The 22604-nt window shown below is 50.5% G+C and overlaps 1 protein-coding gene across 1 annotated transcript in view; it reads left to right on the top strand.

Annotated features, from left to right (window-relative positions):
* Positions 1-22604, top strand: part of naaladl1 (N-acetylated alpha-linked acidic dipeptidase like 1) — a 130120-nt gene that overhangs the window by 38601 nt on the left and 68915 nt on the right. Inside the window, exons 3-6 of the mRNA XM_063036561.1 lie at positions 13240-13412; positions 16033-16154; positions 16246-16371; positions 18368-18560. Of these exons, the coding sequence (XP_062892631.1) occupies positions 13240-13412; positions 16033-16154; positions 16246-16371; positions 18368-18560 (614 nt within the window). The remainder of the gene's footprint in view (positions 1-13239; positions 13413-16032; positions 16155-16245; positions 16372-18367; positions 18561-22604) is intronic.

Below are 22604 nucleotides of genomic sequence, written 5' to 3' on the forward strand. Positions count from 1 at the left end.
CAGGGACAAGGGAAAACAGCAGCGGGATGCAGACCTGACATGGATATGGCCTGTTCCCTCAGGCTGTGATAGCCGGGGTTGGTAACAGGGACAAGTTCCCACTACCTGTTCAATACTCCCAATGGCATGCGTCTCAAATGGCCTCTGACAACCCAGTCCAGCTCCTGGCCACCGTGAATGCCTCAGACCTCAGACACAAACCCGGCGGGAACTGTTTCTACCGATGCGGGGGGGGGGCCGGGATTTACTGGTCGCCCCCAAACCAGTCACTTCGGGCAGACGGGTCTCGTCAGATGCGGTTGGCAGCTCATCCAGGAGAAGGAAATCTCTGATCTCAAACCTCCGCTGCCTTGTGGCTGTTCCCACTCATGGAGAAGGCTTCAGGAGTAAACCCCGGGGGAAAAATCCGGAGCAGGAGTCCCTAAGGCAGGCTGACATTGCTGACAGGCAAATCCTGTGAAGCCACTGGTTCGGTCCAGGCTGATCTTTTGGGTTCACAACCTGCAGAGAGAGGGAGAGCTTCCGAGATGGGCAACAGCTCACTCGACATATCGCACTGCTTGGTTTGCGTTACTAGACAGGGATGACATGTCCATGCCAGTCTCAGCCTGAGCTGGATCCCAAGTGGACACCTCACCACCGCTCGGACTGGTATCTCACACAATCACACGCGTCCTGGGGAGACGAGGGAGGAAGCAGACAATCAACGGGGTTGCGCAAGTGCAGCCCAGTCAGAATTCCAGCATGGACTGGTGGGGCCGAATGGCCTGTTTGTACAGAGAGGGTCAGAATGGACTGGTGGGGCCGAGTGGTCTGTTTGTACAGAGAATACTCAATAAAATCTCACGTGTGTTTCTCTGTCATTGCCGTCACAGTTTGAGGATAGAGGGGAAGCCTTTTAGGACCGAGATTAGGAAAAACTTCTTCACACAGAGAGTGGTGAATCTGTGGAATTCTCTGCCACAGGAAACAGTTGAGGCCAGTTCATTGGCTATATTTAAGAGGGAGTTAGATATGGCCCTTGTGGCTACGGGGTCAGGGGGTATGGAGGGAAGGCTGGGGCGGGGTTCTGAGTTGGATGATCAGCCATGATCATAATAAATGGCGGTGCAGGCTCGAAGGGCCGAATGGCCTCCTGCACCTATTTTCTATGTTTCATCAGCTTATATGATGGGTATTTCTATAGACTGAAGTGTGCTTTACTGTGCAGAACTCTTCAGTTCATATACATAGCTCGGGTGCCCAAGGCTTTTTCTCAGTACTTACGTAATTTTTTGTGTTTCACATACGATTTAAGAGCAGAATTAGGCCATTTGGCCCATCGAGTCTGCTCCTCCACTTCATCATGCCTCATCTGTTTCAGTCTTAGCTCCTATCTCCTGCCTTCTCCCCTATCCCTTCATGCCCTGAACAACCAAGAATCTATCAACCTGTGCCATAGTTTTACAGAATGACTTGGCCTCCACCGCTGCCTGTGGTAGAGAATTCCATAGATTGACCGCTCTGTGGCTGAAAGGATGCCCCTCCATCTTGAGGCTGTGTCCTCTGGTCATAGACTGTCCCACCACAGGAAACATCCTCTCCACATCCACTCTATCTGTGTCCTCTGGTCCCAGACTCCCCCACTATAGGAAACATCCTCTCCACATCCACTCTATCTGTGTCCTCTGGTCCCAGACTCCCCCAGTATAGGAAACATCCTCTCCACATCCACTCTATCTGTGTCCTCTGGTCCTAGACTCCCTGACTATAGGAAACATCCTCTCCACATCCACTCTATCTGTGTCCTCTGGTCCTAGACTCCCCCAGTATAGGAAACATCCTCTCCACATCCACTCTATCTGTGTCCTCTGGTCCCAGACTCCCCCACTATAGGAAACATCCTCTCCACATCCACTCTATCTGTGTCCTCTGGTCCTAGACTCCCCCAGTATAGGAAACATCCTCTCCACATCCACTCTATCTGTGTCCTCTGGTCCTAGACTCCCCCACTATATGAAACATCCTCTCCACATCCACTCTATCTGTGTCCTCTGGTCCTAGACACCCCCACTATATGAAACATCCTCTCCACATCCACTCTATCTGTGTCCTCTGGTCCTAGACACCCCCACTATAGGAAACATCCTCTCCACATCCACTCTATCTGTGTCCTCTGGTCCTAGACTCCCCCACTATAGGAAACATCCTCTCCACATCCACTCTATCTGTGTCCTCTGGTCATAGACTGTCCCACCACAGGAAACATCCTCTCCACATCCACTCTATCTGTGTCCTCTGGTCCCAGTCCCCTCCACTATAGGAAACATCCTCTCCACATCCACTCTATCTGTGTCCTCTGGTCCTAGACACCCCCACTATAGGAAACATCCTCTCCACATCCACTCTATCTGTGTCCTCTGGTCCTAGACTCCCCCAGTATAGGAAACATCCTCTCCACATCCACTCTATCTGTGTCCTCTGGTCCTAGACTCCCCCAGTATAGGAAACATCCTCTCCACATCCACTCTATCTGTGTCCTCTGGTCCTAGACTCCCCCACTACAGGAAACATCCTCTCCACATCCACTCTATCTGTGTCCTCTGGTCATAGACTCCCCCACTATAGGAAACATCCTCTCCACATCCACTCTATCTGTGTCCTCTGGTCCCAGTCCCCTCCACTATAGGAAACATCCTCTCCACATCCACTCTATCTGTGTCCTCTGGTCCTAGACACCCCCACTATAGGAAACATCCTCTCCACATCCACTCTATCTGTGTCCTCTGGTCCTAGACTCCCCCAGTATAGGAAACATCCTCTCCACATCCACTCTATCTGTGTCCTCTGGTCCTAGACTCCCCACTACAGGAAACATCCTCTCCACATCCACTCTATCTGTGTCCTCTGGTCCTAGACTCCCCCACTATAGGAAATATCCTCTCCACATCCACTCTATCTGTGTCCTCTGGTCCTAGACTCCCCCACTATAGGAAACATCCTCTCCACATCCACTCTATCTGTGTCCTCTGGTCATAGACTGTCCCACTATAGGAAACATCCTCTCCACATCCACTCTATCTGTGTCCTCTGGTCCTAGACTCCCCCAGTATAGGAAACATCCTCTCCACATCCACTCTATCTGTGTCCTCTGGTCCTAGACACCCCCACTATAGGAAACATCCTCTCCACATCCACTCTATCTGTGTCCTCTGGTCCTAGACTCCCCCAGTATAGGAAACATCCTCTCCACATCCACTCTATCTGTGTCCTCTGGTCCTAGACTCCCCACTACAGGAAACATCCTCTCCACATCCACTCTATCTGTGTCCTCTGGTCCTAGACTCCCCCACTATAGGAAATATCCTCTCCACATCCACTCTATCTGTGTCCTCTGGTCCTAGACTCCCCCACTATAGGAAACATCCTCTCCACATCCACTCTATCTGTGTCCTCTGGTCATAGACTGTCCCACTATAGGAAACATCCTCTCCACATCCACTCTATCTGTGTCCTCTGGTCCTAGACTCCACCACTATAGGAAACATCTTCTCCACATCCACTCTATCTGTGTCCTCTGGTCATAGACTGTCCCACCACAGGAAACATCCTCTCCACAACCACTCTATCTGTGTCCTCTGGTCCCAGTCCCCTCCACTATAGGAAATATCCTCTCCACATCCACTCTATCTGTGTCCTCTGGTCATAGACTCCCCCACTATAGGAAACATCCTCTCCACATCCACTCTATCTGTGTCCTCTGGTCCCAGTCCCCTCCACTATAGGAAATATCCTCTCCACATCCACTCTATCTGTGTCCTCTGGTCATAGACTCCCCCACTATAGGAAACATCCTCTCCACATCCACTCTATCTGTGTCCTCTGGTCCTAGACTCCCCCACTATAGGAAACATCCTCTCCACATCCACTCTATCTGTGTCCTCTGGTCCTAGACTCCCCCACTATAGGAAATATCCTCTCCACATCCACTCTATCTGTGTCCTCTGGTCCTAGACTCCCCCACTATAGGAAACATCCTCTCCACATCCACTCTATCTGTGTCCTCTGGTCATAGACTGTCCCACTATAGGAAACATCCTCTCCACATCCACTCTATCTGTGTCCTCTGGTCCTAGACTCCACCACTATAGGAAACATCTTCTCCACATCCACTCTATCTGTGTCCTCTGGTCATAGACTGTCCCACCACAGGAAACATCCTCTCCACATCCACTCTATCTGTGTCCTCTGGTCATAGACTCCCCCACTATAGGAAACATCCTTTCCACATCCACTCTATCTGTGCCCTCTGGTCCTAGACTCCCCCACTATAGGAAACATCCTTTCCACATCCACTCTATCTGTGCCCTCTGGTCCTAGACTCCCCCACTATAGGAAACATCCTCTCCACATCCACTCTATCTGTGTCCTCTGGTCATAGACTGTCCCACCACAGGAAACATCCTCTCCACATCCACTCTATCTGTGCCCTCTGGTCCTAGACTCCCCCACTATAGGAAACATCCTCTCCACATCCACTCTATCTGTGCCCTCTGGTCCTAGACTCCCCCACTATAGGAAACATCCTCTCCACATCCACTCTATCTGTGTCCTCTGGTCCTAGACTCCACCACTATAGGAAACATCTTCTCCACATCCACTCTATCTGTGTCCTCTGGTCCTAGACTCTCCCACTATGGGAAACATCCTCCCTACATCCACTCTATCTGTGCCCTCTGGTCATAGACTGTCCCACCATAGGAAACATCCTCTCCACATCCACTCTATCAAGGCCCTTCACCATTCGATAGGTTTCAGTGTGTTCACCCCTCATCTTCTGAATTTCAGCAAATACAGGCCCAGAGCCGGCAAACGCTCTTCATATCTCGCACCGTTCAGTCCTGGAGTCATTTTCGTGAATCTCCTTTGAACCCTCTCCGACGTCAACACATCCTTTCTCAGATAAAGGGCCCAAAGCTGCTCACAATGCTCCAAGAGATGCCTCACCAGTGCTTTATAAAGTCTCAACATGACACCCTTGTTTTCAATTCTAGTCGTCTTGAAATGAATGCTAACATCGCATTTGTCTTCCTCACCACAGACTCGATCTGCAAATTAACCTTTCAGAAATCCTGCTCAAGGACTCCCAAGTCCCTTTGCAGATTTTTGTATTCCTATCATTTCTTCTCCCAATGTGCATGACCATACACTTCCAGACACTGTATTACATCTGCCATTTCATTGCCTCTCTTCATCTGTCTAAGTCGTCTGTAGTCTCTCTACTTCCTCAAAACTACCTGCCCCTCCACCAATCTTCATACCATCAGCAAACTTTACAACAAAGCCATCAATTCCATCAGCTGAGCCATTGACATATAACGTAAAAAGAATCGATCCCAACACAGGCTCCTGTGGAAAACACTAGTCACCGGCAGCCAGTCAGAAAAGTCTCCCTTTATTCCCACTCTTTGCCTCCCGCCAATCGGCCACTGCTTTATCCCTGCTGGGATCTTTCCTGTAATTCCAAAGGCTCATAGCTCGTTTAGCAGCTTCATATATGTTACCTTGTCAAAGGCCTTCTGAAAATCCAATACGCAACATCAACTGATTCTCCTTTGTCTATCCTGCTTGTTATTTCTTCGAAGAATTCCAACCGATTTGTCAGGCAAGATTTTCCCTTGAGGAAACCATGCTGACTATAGGCTATTTATCATGTGCCTCCAAGTACCCTCAAACCTCATCCTTAATAATCAGCTCCAACATCTTCCCAACCACTGAGGTCAGATTAACTGGGCTATTGTTTCCCTTTTTTCTGCTTCACCCCCCTTCCTGAAGAGTGGAGTGACATTTGCAATTTTCTAGTTTTCCGGAACCATTCCAGAATCTCGAGATTCTTGAAAGATCATCGCTAATGCCACCACAATCTCTTCAGCCACATCTTTCAGAACCCTGGGGTGTACAGTGTACACTGTACACAATCTGGTCCAGGTGACTTATCTGCCTTCAGACCTTTCAGTTTCTCAAGAATCTTCTTTCTAGTCATGGTAACTTCACACACTTCATGACCCCTGACACCCGGAACTTCCACCATACTGCTAGAGTCTTCCACCGTGAAGATTGACACAAAATATTTATTCAGTTCGTCCGCCACTCCCTTGTCCCCCATTACTACCTCTCCAGCATAATTTCCCAGCGGTCCAATATCCAATCTCACCTCTCTTTTACACTTTATGTATCTGAAGGAACTTTTGGTATCCTCTTTAATATTATTGGCTAGCTTACTTTCGTATTCTATCCTTGCCTTCTTAATCTCTTTCAAATCTCTGACTAACTCTTCCTTCAGTTGGTCCTGACGAAGGGTCCCGGCCTGAAACATCGACTGTACCTCTTCCTAGAGATGCTGCCTGGCCTGCTGTGTTCACCAGCAACTTTGATGTATCTTGCCTTCTTAATGACTTGTTTAGTTGCCTTCTGTTAGTTTTTAAAAGGTTCCCAATCCTCCAACTTCCCACTAATGTTTACTCTATTATATGCCCTCTCTTTGGCTTTACTGTTGGCTTTGACTTCCCTTATCAGCCACGGTTGTGTCATCTTGCTTTTAGAATACCTTTTCCTCTTTGGGATGTATGTATCCTGTTCCTTCCGAATTGCTTCCAGAAATTCCAGACATTGCTGCTCTGCCATCATCCCTGCCAGTGTTCTTTTCCAATCAATTCTGGCCAGCTCCTCTCTCATGCCTCTGTAATTCCCACCATAATTTTGATACATCTGATGTTAGCTTCTTCTCAAATTTCATGGTGATCGATCATATTATGAGCACTTACCCCTAAGGGTTCTTTTACCTTTAGCTCTCTAATCAATTCTGGTTCATTGCACAACACCAAACTTCAGAATAGCTGATCCCCTAGTGGGCTGAACCACGAGCTGCTCTAAAAAAGGCATCTCATAAGCCCTCTAGGAATTTTTCCTCTTGGAATCCAGCACCAACATGACTTTCCCAATCTACCTGCATAATGAAGACCCCATAACATTGCTCTTTTGGTATGCATTTTCTATCTCCCTTTGTAATATGTAGGCCACATCCTTACTACTGTTTGGGGGTCTGTATACAACTCCCATCAGGGTCTTTTTACCCTTGCAGTTCCTTTGCTCTATCCATTATGATTCAAAATCTTCTTTTTCTCACCTCTTTCTAATGATTTGACTTCATTTTTCACCAAAAGAGCAACGCCGCCCCCTCTGTCTACCTGCCTGTCCTTTCGATACAATGTGTATCCTTGGACATTAAGCTCCCAGCTTTAATCTCCTTTCAATCATGATTCAGTGATGCCTATGTACCTGCCAATCAGCAACTCTGCCGCAAGTTCCTCGATCTTATTCTGTATTCTGTGCGCATTAAAATATAATACCTTCAGTCCTGTGTCCACCCTTTTCAATGTTGTCCACCTTTTAGGTTGCAACTCATCCTGTTGACTGCAATTTTGCCCTGTCACTACACATTGCCTCTGTTGTAAACCAGCTACCTCGTCTTCAGCACTATCATCTGCCTTTCCTATGATAATTCTTGCATTGAAATATACACAGCTCAGGACACTAGTCACACCATGCTCAACCTTTAGATTCCTGAGTTTGCCTGAGGTCTTACCGCCATCCGTCTCCACAACCTCTCCACTATCTGTTCTGCCACTCTGGTTCCCATCCCCCTGAAACTCTCGTTTAAACCCCACCACGCAGCATTAACAATCCTTTCTGCGAGGATATTAGTCTCTCTCCCATTCAGGAACAAACCGTCCCTTCTGTGCAGGTCCCACCTTCCCTGGTAGAGAGCCCAATGACCCAAAAATCTCACGCCCTCCCTCCTACGCCAACTCCTTAGCCACGTGTTCGACTGTATAATCTCCCTAGTTCTGGCCTCACCAGCACGTGGCATGTGTAGAAATCCTGAGATCACAGCCCTGGAGGTCCTGCCCTTTAACTTAGCACCTAACTCCCTGAACTCCCGATGCAGAACCTCATCACTCATCCTGCCCATGTCATCAGTACCCACAGGGACCATGATTTGTGGCTGCTCACCCTCCCACTTCAGAATGCTGAGGACTCGATCCAGGATATCCCAGACCCTGGCACCCAGGAGGCAACATACCATCCGGGAATCTCGTTCTCACCCGCACAGCCTCCTGTCTGTTCCCCTAACTAACGAATCCCCCATCACCACAGTGTGCCTCTTCTCCTCCCTTCCCTTCTGGGTCACAGAGGCAGACTCAGTACTGGAGAGCTGACCACTGTCACTTTCCTCTGTTGGGTCATTCTCCCTGACAGTAACCAAGATGGTGTATCTGTCGTTGAGGGGGACGGCCACAGGGGTAACTCTGCACTGGCTCCTTAACCCCTTTCCCCTTCCAGTCTCCTGTGTCCCCCACCTTGAGGGTAACCACCCCTCTCTCTGTCCCCTATCTGTCACCCCTCAGCCTCCCGAATGATCCAGACTTCATCCAGTTCCAGCTCCAGCTCCTTAACACGGATTGTTAGGATGCAATTCTCACAGTTGTAGCTGTCAGGAACACAGGAGATCTCCCTGCCTTCCCACATCCCACAAGGGGAGCATTCCACCATCCTGCCTGTCATCACACCCGTCCTAGCTGAGCAGATATATAGAGAGCACGAAAACACTTCAGCTTTCCTCCGCTTTGCTTTCTCTGACTGAAGCCTCGAGGTCACCATTCTGACTCTGCCCACTCTGACTCTGCCCACTCAGACTCTGCCCACTCAGGATGGCCACTCTGACTCTGCCCACTCAGATGATGGCCACTCTGACTCTGCCCACTCAGACTCTGCCCACTCTGACTCTGCCCACTCAGGATGGCCACTCTGACTCTGCCCACTCAGATGATGGCCACTCTGACTCTGCCCACTCTGACTCTGCCCACTCAGACTCTTCCCACTCTGACTCTGCCCACTCAGGATGGCCACTCTGACTCTGCCCACTCAGATGATGGCCACTCTGTCTCTGCCCACTCTGACTCTGCCCACTCAGACTCTGCCTACTCAGACTCTTCCCACTCTGACTCTGCCCACTCAGGATGGCCACTCAGACTCTGCCCACTCAGACTCTGCCCACTCAGACTCTGCCCACTCTGAATCTGCCCACTCAGACGATGGCCACTCTGACTTTGCCCACTCAGGATGGCCATTCTGACTCTGCCCACTCTGACTCTGCCCACTCAGACTCTGCCCACTCTGACTCTGCCCACTCAGACTCTGCCCACTAAGACTCTGCCCACTCTGACTCTGCCCACTCAGACGATGGCTGCTCTGACTCTGCCCACTCTGACTCTGCCCACTCAGACTCTGCCCACTCTGACTCTGCCCACTCAGGATGGCCACTCTGACTCTGCCCACTCAGACTCTGCCCACTCAGACTCTGCCCACTCAGACGATGGCCACTCTGACTCTGCCCACTCAGACCCTGCCCACTCTAACTCTGCCCACTCAGACGATGGCTGCTCTGACTCTGCCCACTCTGACTCTGCCCACTCAGACTCTGCCCACTCAGACTCTGCCCACTCAGGATGGCCACTCTGACTCTGCCCACTCAGACGATGGCCACTCTGACTCTGCCCACTCAGAGTCTGCCCACTCTAACTCTGCCCACTCAGACTCTGCCCACTCAGACTCTGCCCACTCAGACTCTGCCCACTCAGGCTCTGTCCACTCTGACTCTGCCCACTCAGATGATGGCCACTCTGACTCTGCCCACTCTGACTCTGCCCACTCAGACTCTGCCCACTCAGACTCTTCCCACTCTGACTCTGCCCACTCAGACGATGGCCACTCAGACTCTTCCCACTCTGACTCTGCCCACTCAGGATGGCCACTCTGACTCTGCCCACTCAGACGATGGCCACTCAGACTCTGCCCACTCTGACTCTGCCCACTCAGACGATGGCCACTCTGACTCTGCCCACTCAGACTCTGCCCACTCTAACTTTGCCCACTCTGACTCTGCCCACTCTGACTCTGCCCACTCAGACAATGGCTGCTCTGACTCTGCCCACTCAGATGATGGCCACTCTGACTCTGCCCACTCTGACTCTGCCCACTCAGACTCTGCCCACTCAGACGATGGCTGCTCTGACTCTGCCCACTCTGACTCTGCCCACTCTGACTCTGCCCACTCTGACGATGGCTGCTCTGACTCTGCCCACTCTGACTCTGCCCACTCTGACTCTGCCCACTCAGACGATGGCCACTCTGACTCTGCCCACTCAGACTCTGCCCACTCTGACTCTGCCCACTTAGACGATGGCTGCTCTGACTCTGCCCACTCTGACTCTGCCCACTCTGACTCTGCCCACTCAGACGATGGCCACTCTGACTCTGCCCACTCAGATGATGGCCACTCTGACTCTGCCCACTCTGACTCTGCCCACTCAGACTCTGCCCACTCAAACGATGGCTACTCTGACTCTGTCCACTCTGACTCTGCCCACTCAGACGATGGCCACTCTGACTCTGCCCACTCAAACGATGGCTACTCTGACTCTGTCCACTCTGACTCTGCCCACTCAGACAATGGCCACTCTGACTCTGCCCACTTAGACTCTGCCCACTCAGACGATGGCCGCTCTGACTCTACCCGCTCAGACTCTGCCCACTCAGACTCTGCCCACTCTGACTCTGCCCACTCAGACGTTGGCCGCTCTGACTCTGCCCACTCAGATGATGGCCACTCTGACTCACTCAGCTGATGGCCGCTCCTCTTCCCCCGCCTCCCTTTAATTTACTCTTGCTAAACGCCGACTGGTTGCCGGTAAAAGCTCTTTATCACCGAACTGACCCGCTGCTGCCTTTCACCCTCGGGCAGTGGGCATGATTGAAGTCCCCTCTTCTCCAAACTTCCGATGTCTGGAATGGTCACTGGTCAAAGCCTTTTTTTATGTATTACACTGTACTGCTGTCACACAAAAAAACACATTTCATGAGATACATGAGTGATGATAAACCTGATTCTGATCTGGGTCTCTATTGTGGACTGAGAGTGGGAAAGGGGCAGGGAGAGGGGATTCATGGTTGGGAAAAGGGGAAGGGAGAGGGGAGGGAGCGGGAAGCACCAGAGAGATATTCTGCAGTGATCAATAAACCAATTGTTTGGAATCAAATGACCTTGCCTGGTGTCTCAGGGCTGGGTGTGTCTACACCCACCCCTGACACTCCTTCTCTGCCCCCTGTCCCACACCCCTCCCACGGCGCCCCACCCTCACCATTCCCAAAATCCTTTGCTCCCGTCAGATTTACAAACTCGCTCTCTGCTCCACGTTGACAAATACAGTACTGTGTAAAGGTCTTAGACACCCTGTGCAGTATGATAGTGTCTCCAGTCAGGACAATCTGGTCGCCCCAACAGGGTCACACAGCCAGCTGGGAGGTGTTCCCCTTCATGGTGGTTGACCCACAGTGAGGATTGAAGTTTGTATCGGTCATGGACCTGTGGGGTCTGTTTCATCATCCGCTTCCTGGGAGCTGTTGTTGTCATCTTCAACCTCCACTGCCTCCCAACTCCAGGGAGACCTGGGCTCGATCCTAACCTTATGTGTGTGTGTGAGTGTGTGTGTGTGTGTGTGTGTGTGTGTGTGTGTGTGTGCCCACAGCAGGGCAACCAAACCAAAACGGAACATAATGTTCCAAATGTGGCCTCACCAACGTCTTGTACAATTGCGACATAATGTTCCTCAAGGTCTTGAATAGATAGTATAGGCTTGATGGGCCAAAGGGCCTGTTTCTCTGTGATATAACTCTGCATCTCAGAGAGCAGGGTAGTTCTGCGTACTAGGGAACCATTCAATAGTCTGAGAACTGCGGGGTGGAATGTGGTGGGACATGCGCCAGGGAGTTTGTATCTCCTCCCCCGATGGGGGGGGTGGGGGAGAGAATGCCTGGGGTGGGGAGGGGGTCTTTGATTATGCTGGCTGCTTTACCGAGGCAGTGGGAAGTGTAGACAAGGAGGGGAGACTGGTTTCAGTGATGTACTGAGCGGTGTCTACAACTCTCCACAGCTCCTTGCACAGCAATACTCACAGTCGTGATCTTTTGCCCCACTTGTGCCAACCTATTCTTACGGCCTAGCCCCATCGAACTAGGCCGGGGCCTCAGCCGTCCACACCCTCCCATCCACGTACCTGTCCAAACTTCCACACCCTCCCATCCACGTACCTGTCCAAACTTCCACACCCTCCCATCCACGTACCTGTCCAAACTTCCACACCCTCCCATCCACGTACCTGTCCAAACTTCCACACCCTCCTATCCACGTACCTGTCCAAATTTCCACACCCTCCCATCCACGTACCTGTCCAAACTTCCACACCCTCCCAACCACGTACCTGTCCAAACTCCCGCACCATCCCATCCACGTACCTGTCCAAACTTCCACACCCTCCTATCCACGTACCTGTCCAAACTTCCACACCCTCCCATCCACGTACCTGTCCAAACTTCCACACCCTCCCATCCACGTACCTGTCCAAACTCCCACACCCTCCCATCCACATACCTGTCCAAACTTCCACACCCTCCCATCCACGTACCTGTCCAAACTTCCACACCCTCCCATCCACGTACCTGTCCAAACTTCCACACCCTCCCATCCACGTACCTGTCCAAACTTCCACACCCTCCCATCCACGTACCTGTCCAAACTTCCACACCCTCCCATCCACGTACCTGTACAAACTTCTCTTAAACGTTGAAATCGAGCTCAGTTCTGCCACAGGTCGTTCCACACTCTTACCACCCTCTCAGTGTAGAAGTTCCCCCTCACATTCTTTTTAAATGTTTCACCTTTTGCCCTTAACCCATGACCTCCAGTTGTAGTCCTACCCCACCTTGATAGAAAAAGCCAGCTTGCATTTACCCTATCTGTACCTCTCACAATTTCGTATACCTCCAGCCAGCCTTCCAATCAATCTTCCACATTCCCAAGAATAAAGTTCTGATCTATTCAACCTTTCTCCAGAACTCATATCCTCAGGTCCCGGCAACATCCTTGTAAGTTTTCTCTGCCCTGTTACAAGCTGAGAATGCTGGCTGCATTGGGCGGCCATGCCTGCAGTGAGCAGAGCAATGTTCTGTGGGTGAGAGGGGACCGTATCCGGTGCCATTCTGTTATGTGCATGCTCCGGATGAGCGATACCACACGACGTAAACTGCTTGATGAAAATGACCGGCCCTGAACTGACCTTCCTGTGTGTTTCCTTACCCCAGGGTCCTCGCCAAGAAGCCACACATGGCCACCAGCACAGGAGACAAAGATCTGGTGAAGCTGCTGCTGGACAGGTGGAACGACCCTAAATCGGGACTGGACGAGGCCAAGAAGGTGACATACAATGTACTGCTGTCTTTTCCGCAGAAGGAGAAGCCCAACTCCGTGACCGTGGGTAAGAGGGTCTCCTCCATCCTCACCAAACTTTCCCAGTGAGGGGTATAGTACTCAGCAAAGGTCGTAGAAAAACTTTCCTCATCACTGTACTAAATGTACGCCTCTCAATACTGAGACCATGCCCTCTGGTACTAGACTCCCTCCACTATAGAAAACATCCTCTCTACATCCGCTCCATCTGTGTCCTCTGGTCCTAGACTCCCCCACTATACGAAACATCCTCTCCACATCCACTCTATCCATGTCCTCTGGTCCTAGACTCCCCCACTATAGGAAACATCCTCCCCACATCCACTCTATCTGTGTCCTCTGGTCCTAGACTCCCCGACGACAGGAAACATCCTCTCCACATCCACTCTAATCTGTGTCCTCTGGTCCTAGACTCCCCCACTATAGGAGACATCCTCTCCACATCCACTCTATCTGTGTCCTCTGGTCCTAGATTCCCCCACTATAGGAAACATCCTCTCCACATCCACTCTATCTGCGTCCTCTGGTCCTAAACTCCCCCACTATAGGAAATATCCTCTCCACATCCACTCTATCTGCTTCCTCTGGTCCTAGACTCCCCTAGTACAGGAAACATCCTCTCCACATCCACTCTATCTGTGTCCTCTGGTTCTAGACTCCCCTAGTACAGGAAACATCCTCTCCTCATCCACTCTATCTGTGTCCTCTGGTTCTAGACTCCCCCACTACTGGCAACATCCTCTCCACATCCACTCTATCTGCGTCCTCTGGTCCTAGATTCCCCCACTATAGGACACATCCGCTCCACATCTACTCTATCTGCGTCCTCTGATCCTAGACTCCCCCACTGTAGGAAACATCATCTCCACATCCACTCTATCTACGTCCTCTGGTCGTAGACTCCCCCACTACAGGAAACATCCTCTCCACATCCACTCTATCTGTGTCCTCTGGTCCTAGACTCCCCCACTATAGGAAACATCCCCTCCACATCCACTCTATCGCGTCCACTGGTCCTAGACTCCCCCACTATAGGAAGCATCCTCTCCACATCCACTCTATCTGCGTCCTCTGGTCCTCGGCTCCCCCTCTACGGGAAACAGCCTCTCCACATCCACTACTCTGAGAGGCATAATTAGACTAGATAGCCAGTACCTATTTCCCAAAGTTGAAATGTCTATTACTAGAATGCATGCTTGCAACGTCAGATAGGGGAGATTTGAAATCAGATGTGAGGGTCCTGTTGTTTTCACAGAGACTGGTGTGTGCCTGGACTGTGCTGTCGGGGTGGTGATGGATTCAGATATGATAGAGGTGTTTAAGAGGCTCTGACTTAATTGTGCAGGGAATGGATGGATATGGATGTGAAGGCAAAATGGATTTAGATTTGGTTGAGTTGAGGACCTCCACTGGTCAGAGTCAACCATGGATACTGCATCCTCGCATTAGGGTCTGGACGCAGAAGCCAGGGCAGTAAGATATGGAGAGAAGCTTCAGTCTCCAGACATGGGGAGACCGATACAGTTTGGTACCAGCAGCATCGCAGGAGTTCCCAGTCAGCTTTGAACTCAATGTAGGGCTGTCTTAGGGACTCCTGCTCCGGATATATTCCTCAGGATTTACTCCCAAACCCTTCCCCATGAGTGGGTGTAGCCGCGAGGCAGTGGAGGTTTGAGATCAGAGTTTTTCTTCTAGATGAGCTGCCAACCACGGCTGACAAGCCCCATCTGCCCAAAGCGACTGGTATCAAGGTGCCAGTAACCCAGCATTTTCCCTTCTCCTGTCAGTAGAAACGGTTCCACCGGGCTTCATAGCTAAGACGAACGTGAAGGCGAGGAGCTGGACTGGGCTGTCAGGGGCTTTTTGAGGTGCACACCATTGGGAGCATTTAATAGGTAGTGGGAACTTGTCCCTATTACCATCACAGGCTATAACAACCTTAACAATTACCCATTTGTAACAATGATCAATTAATCACAGAGAGAATCTTTATTTCCTGACCTTTATTGTCTCTACTAAAAAAACATGTGGGTTCGCAAACTGTGTGCCCAGCCACTAGGGCCCTGTGCCCCTCCCTGAACAGTGAATGGTACTACCAGGAAAGAAGCCTAAGCTGGCCATGGTCCCAATCCAATCTCCCCGTGTCGGCGATCTGCGAGGGATCGTTTGCAATGTGCTGTCACCCCTTAGCATTCGGAGCCTCTCATTTTTGTAATCATTCCTCACCAGCTCAAATGTGCTTCAATCTCATTGGCTCAAGGTCACCTGACCAACCTATTGGCTACCCACGGCCTTGTGCCTTTCATTCTTTCCAGCTCTTGACTGGTTCAAACCATGTGACCCAGACACTGAACCGAATGAACTGCTTCCCATGAAAACCAGCCACATTACATAATAAATAGCTGTTTGTCTGAGAACGAACCAGGGTTTAGCAGGTAACTCCTTCCACTGCTCTGATTAAATTACATCACAGAAAGAAATCAGTTCAGCAAGCAGTTCCAAAAATGGCGGCTGCAAGGACTGCTTCACAAATTGGCCGCCTCCATTCCCTGTTCACTGATTGTCGCTCTTTCTGGCCAGCAGCATTGTGGGCTGAATGGCCTGTTGCTGTTCTCTGCTGCTGCACATGTTCTCTGCTCTTTCCTCAGTCTCCACCAGTGGGAAAGAACTCTTCAGGTCTCGTGTCAAGGAGGTGAACTACACCCAGGATCAACTGGACCCCGATGTGGTACAGCCCTTCGCGGCTTATGCACCTAGTGGAATCGCAAAGGTAAGGTCTGGACCCACCTGTGGGACCCCAAGCCTCTCCCCTCTCCCCTCGTTGTGCCCAGTAGTAACTGGTTCTCTGTCCTACGACACAGGGTAAGCTGGTGTACGCCAACCAGGGGAGCATGGCGGACTACATTAACCTGATTGAGAAACATCACATTGACCTCAACAACACGGTGGCCATCGTCAAGTATGGAGGCACGGGCCGGGTCGACAAGGTATGATGGAATGGGGTCGATGCCCCCGTGGTGCGTGGAGTGGGAAGGCAATCACGAGCAGTCCATATCTCCCAGAGACAGAGATCCTTGGAGTTACCCAGCACAGAATTAGGCCTCTCAGTTGACTTTGTCCCCGAAAATCAAGATCAACATTTACCTGCATTTGTCTGTGTTTGGCCACGTTCCACTAAGCCTAATCCCTCTATCTGCAAAGCCAGGGTGCCTGACACTTCTGCACAATACTGCATTTGTCAATGTGGAGCGGAGAGCGAGTTTGTAAATCTGGCGGGAGCAAAGGATATGGGGAATGGCGAGGGTGGGGGCGCCATGGGAGGGGAGAGTGGGAATAGTGACAGAGACTGGGAGGTGACGGGTGGATCAGGTGAGGGGGAGTGACGGACAGACGGAGGAGGGGAGAGTGGGAATAGTGACAGAGACTGGGAGGTAATGGGTGGATCAGGTGAGGGGGAGTGATGGACAGACGGAGGAGGGGAGAGTGGGAATAGTGACAGAGACTGGGAGGTAATGGGTGGATCAGGTGAGGGGGAGTGATGGACAGACGGAGGAGGGGAGAGTGGGAATAGTGACAGAGACTGGGAGGTGACGGGTGGATCCAGGTGAGGGGGAGTGATGGACAGACGGAGGAGGGGAGAGTGGGAATAGTGACAGAGACTGGGAGGTGACGGGTGGATCAGGTGAGGGGGAGTGATGGACAGACGGAGGAGGGGAGAGTGGGAATAGTGACAGAGACTGGGAGGTGACGGGTGGATCAGGTGAGGGGGAGTGATGGACAGACGGAGGAGGGGAGAGTGGGAATAGTGACAGAGACTGTGAGGTGACGGGTGGATCAGGTGAGGGGGAGTGATGGACAGACGGAGGAGGGGAGAGTGGGAATAGTGACAGAGACTGGGAGGTGTCGGGTGGATCAGGTGAGGGGGAGTGATGGACAGACGGAGGAGGGGAGAGTGGGAATAGTGACAGAGACTGGGAAGTGACGCGTGGATCCAGGTGAGGGGGAGTGATGGACAGACGGAGGAGAGGAGAGTGGGAATAGTGACAGAGACTGGGAGGTGACGGGTGGATCAGGTGAGGGGGAGTGAGGGACATACTGAGGAGAGGAGAGTGGGAATAGTGACAGAGACTGGGAGGTGACGGGTGGATCAGGTGAGGGGGAGTGATGGACAGACAGAGGAAGGGAGAGTGGGAATAGTGACAGAGACTGGGAGGTGACGAGTGGATCCAGGTGAGGGGGAGTGATGGACAGACGGAGGAGGGGAGAGTGGGAATAGTGACAGAGACTGGGAGGTGACGGGTAGATCCAGGTGAGGGGGAGTGATGGACAGACGGAGGAGGGGATAGTGGGAATGTGGAGGGGCTCTCAATGAGGAAAATTAAGCATGGTGCACAGGATTTGGAGAAGAAGGTGTTTGAAGAGTTGAGGGGAAACTCTCGATGAACCAATACCTACACTGGCAACACAAGCAAAATGCTGGTGAACGCAGCAGGCCAGGCAGCATCTATAGGAAGAAGTACAGTCGAGACCCTTCATCAGGACTAACTGAAAGAAGAGATAGTCAGAGATTTGAAAGTGGGAGGGGGAGGGGAAGATCCGAAATGATAGGAGAAGACAGGAGGGAGAGGGATGGAGCCAAGAGCTGGGAAGTTGATTGGCAAAAGGGGTACCAGGCTGGAGAAGGGAGAGGATTGTGGGACAGGAGGCCTAAGGAGAAAGAAAGGGGGAGGGGAGCCCAGAGGAAGATGGACAGCAGGCAAAGAGTGATTGTGAGAGGGACAGAGTGAGAAAAAAGAGAGAGAAAGAAAAGGGAAAACAAACAAACAAATAAATAAATAAATAAATAAGGGATGGGGTAAGAAGGGGAGGAGGGGCATTAATGGAAGTTAGAGAAGTCAATGTTCCCTGGCACCCTCCACTCACTTACCTTCAGTCAGGGAGCTTGGATGGGGCAGGGATATAACTTCCGATTTGGTCTGGCAGGCGATCAACGGAGCACGATTTGGGGTGGTGGGCATCATCGTCTACACGGACCCGGGGGACATAAACGACGGCAAAGTTAGCGATGTGAATGAGACCTACCCCCACTCGTGGTATCTCCCGCCCTCCGGCGTCGAGCGTGGCTCCTACAAGAACAACTTCGGTGACCAGCTGACTCCCTACTACCCAGCGAAAGGTATTCCCGCCACCCACACCCTCACCGTCCTCCCCACCGTCGTGTCTCCCCCCCGGGAAAGGTATTCCCCTCCCCCTCACCGAGGGTGGAGTCTCATCCCCCTGGGAAAGGTAATTCCCTTCACCCTCACCCTAATCGTCACCCTCACCCTCCTCCTCACTGAGGGTCGTGTCTCCCCCCCGGGAAAGGTATTCCCCTCCCCTCCAGTGAGGGTGGTGTCTCATCCACCTGGGAAAGGTATTCCCCCTCACCTTCACCCTAAACTTCACCATCACCCTCCTCCTCACCGAGGGAAGTGTCTCATCCCCTGGGAAAGGTATTCCCCCTCACCCTCACCCTCCTCCCTACCGAGGGTGGTGTCTCATCTCCCTCTGCTCAGGGCCTGTACTCTGAACTCACACTTGTGCCCTGAAATCAGGGCGTATTAACGGGGTCTTTGGTCAGGGACTGTGGCCTCGCCCGCAGGGATAATATTTCATAAAATTGGACCCTTCCCACCGGGGATATCTTACCCCCCACACCCCAACCTCCCACTGGGCAGAAGATACGAAAGCACGTATCACCAGAGCTCAAGGGCAGCTTTGACCCCACTGTTATCAGACTCTCGAACAGTCCCCATGGCAATGAATTCCACAGATTCACCACATTCTGCCGAAAGTCATTCAGAAGACCATAAAACCATAAGATATACAGTAGGAGCAGAATTAGGCCATTCAGCCCATCGAGTCTGCTCCACCATTTCATCGTGACTGATCCATTTCTCTCTCAGCCTCAATCTCCTACCTTCTCCCCATATCTCTTCATGCCCTGACCAATCAAGAATTTATCAACCTAAAAATACCCAATGGCTTGCCCTCCACAGCCACTTGTGATAACAAAATCCACAGATACACTACTCTCCGGCAAAAATAAAATCTTCCTCATCTCTGTTCTAAAAGGATGTCCCTCTGTTCTGAGGTCATGTCCTTTGGTCTTAGACCTCCCCACCATAAGAAACATTCTCTTCACATCCACTCCATCAAGACCTTTCGACATTCGAAAGGCTTCAATGGGGCCACCCCTCATTATTCTGAATTCTACTGAATACAGGCCCAGAGCCATCAAACGCTCTTCATCTGACCAGTCATTCAATCCTAGAAACATTTTCGTGAACCTCCTTTGAACCGTCTCCAGTTTCAGCACTTCCTGAAAGGGCCCAAAACTACTCACAATATTCCAAGTGAGGCCTCACCAGTACTTCATAAAGCCTCAAAATTACATCCTTGCTTTTATATTTTAGTCCTCTTGAAATGAATGCTAACATCACATTTACCTTCCTCACCACAGGCTCAACCTGAAAATTAACCTTTAGGGTGTTCTCCACGAGGACTCCCAGGTCCCTTTGCACCTCAGCTCTTTGAATTTTCTTCCCATTTAGAAAACAGTCAGCCCCTTCATTTCTGCTACCAAAGTGCTTGACCGTACACTTCACAACATTGCATTCCATCAGCCACTTCTATGCCCATTCTCCCATCTGTCCAAATCCTTCCCTCGCCTCTCTACTTCCACAAAGCTACCTGCCCCTCCACCTGTATCATCTGCAAACTTTGCAACAAAGCCGTCAATTCCTTCATCCAAGTCATGGAAATTTAACATTAAAAGATGCAGTCCGAGCACAGGCCCCTATGGAACAGAATGAGTCACCGGCAGCCAACCAGAAAAGGCCCTCTTTATTTCCCGCTCTCTGCCTCCTGCCAATCAGCTGATGCTCTATCTATGCTAGTGTCTTTATGTAGTACCATGGGCTCTCTGCTAAGCAGCCTCATGTGTGACACCTTGTCAAAGGCCTTCTGAAAGTCCAAGTACACAACATCAACTGATTCTCCTTTCTCTATCCTGCTTGTTATTTCTTCAAAGAATTCCAACAGATTTCTCAGGCAGGATTTTCCCTTGGGGAAACCATGCTGACGATGGCCTGTTTTATCGTGTGCCTCCTAGTACCAGGAAACCACCTCCTCAATGATTGACTCCAATATTTTCCTAACCACATGAGGTCAGAGTCACTGGCCTATAGTTTCCTTTCTTCTGACTCTTGAAGAATAGAGCGACGTTTGCAATTTTCCAGTCTTCCGGAATCATTCCAGAATCTAGTGATTCATAGAAGATCATTACTAATGCCTCCACAATCTCTTCAGCCACATCCTTCAGAACCCTGGAGTGTAATCCATCTGGTCCAGCTGACTTATCTACCTTCAGACCTGTCAGCTTCCCAAGAACCTTCTCCCTAGTAATGGCAACTTCACAAATTTCTGCCCCCTGACACCCGGAACTTCCAGCATACTGCCAGTGTCTTTCACAAAGAACACTGATGCATAATACTTATTCAGTTCATCTGCCATTTCCATATACCCCATTACTACCTCTCCAGCATTATTTTTCTGAATTCCAATATCTACTCTCGGCTCTCTTCTACACTTTATATTTTTGAAGAGGCTTTTGGTATCCTCTTTAATATTATTGGCTAGTTTACCTTCGTATTTCATCTTCTCCTTCTTTATGACTTTTTTTTTAGTTGCCTTCTGTTGGTTTTAAAAAGCTTCCCAATACTCTAACTTCCCACGAGTATTTGCTCTATTATAGCCCTCTCTGTGGCTTTGACTTCCCTTGACAGCCACGGCTGTGTCATCCTGCTTTAAAATACCTTCTATGGGATGTACATGTCCTGCATCTTATGCATTGCTCCCAGAAATTCCAGCCATTGACCCTGCCAGTGTTCTCCAATCAATTTTGGCCAGCTCCTCTCTCGTGCCCCTGTCTTTCCCTTTACTCCCCTGTAATACTGATACATCAAACTTTAGCTTCTTTTCCTCAGATTGCAGGGTGAATTCTATCATATTGTGATCAGTGGTTCCTTTACCTTAAGCTTTCTAATCACTGCACAACACCCAATCCAGAATAGCTGGTCTCCCAGTGGGCTCAACGGCAAGTTGCTCTAAAAAGCCATCTTGTAGGCATACTACAAATTTCCACTTTTGGGATGTCGCATCAATCTGATTTCGCCAATCTACCTGCATATTGAAAACTACGTAACTATCGCAACAACGCCCTTTTGACATGCCTTTTCTATCTCCTGATGTAATTTGTAGACCATACCTTTTCTACTGTTTAGGCGGTCTGTATATAACTCCCAATAGGGTCTTTTCATCCTTGCAGTTTCTTAGCTCTACCCATAACAATTCAACGCCTTTCTACCCTATGTCATCGCTTTCTGTAGATTTGATTTCATTTTATACTGACAGACCTACGCCACCCCCTCTGCCTTCCTGCCTGTCTTTTGGTACAATGTGTATCCTTGGACATTAAGCTCCCAGCTACTGTATAATCTTCTTTCAGCCACAATTCAGTGATGCCCACAACATCATATAAGCCAATCTGTAACTGTGCTACAAGTTCATCTACCTTATTCCATGCACTGCACACATCCAAATATAACACCTTTAGTCCTGTTTTCGCCTGTTTCGATTTTGTCCACCTTTTCCATTGCAGCTCATCCTGTTGGCTGCAGCTTTGCCCTGTCGTCAGCCTCCCTTTGCTAGGAGTCTCACTACACACTGCCTCTGTTTGTAAACCAACTCCCTCATACCCAATGCCATCTGGTTTTTATCCCCCTGTCAAACTAGTTTAAATCCTCCCAAACAACTCTAGCCCACAAGGATACTGGACCCCCTTGGGTTCAGGTGTAACCAATCCCTTTTTGTACAGATCATACCTTCCCCAGAAGAGATCCCAATGATCCATAAATCTGAGCCCCTGTCCCAGCACCAGTTCCTCAGCCACGCATTCACCTGCCAAGTCATCCTATTCTTACCCTCACTGACACGTGGCACAGGCAGCAATCCAGAGATTACCACCCTGGAGGGCCTACTTCTCAGATTTCTACCAAGCTCCCTAAAATCTCTCTTCAGGACCTCCTCACCTTGTCTACCTTTGTCATTGGTGTCAATATGACCTCTGAGTGCACACGCTCCCCCTTGAGAATATCATGGACCCGATCCGGGACATCCT

The sequence above is a fragment of the Mobula hypostoma genome, chromosome 30, assembly GCF_963921235.1.
Source record: "Mobula hypostoma chromosome 30, sMobHyp1.1, whole genome shotgun sequence".
NCBI lineage: Eukaryota > Metazoa > Chordata > Chondrichthyes > Myliobatiformes > Myliobatidae > Mobula > Mobula hypostoma.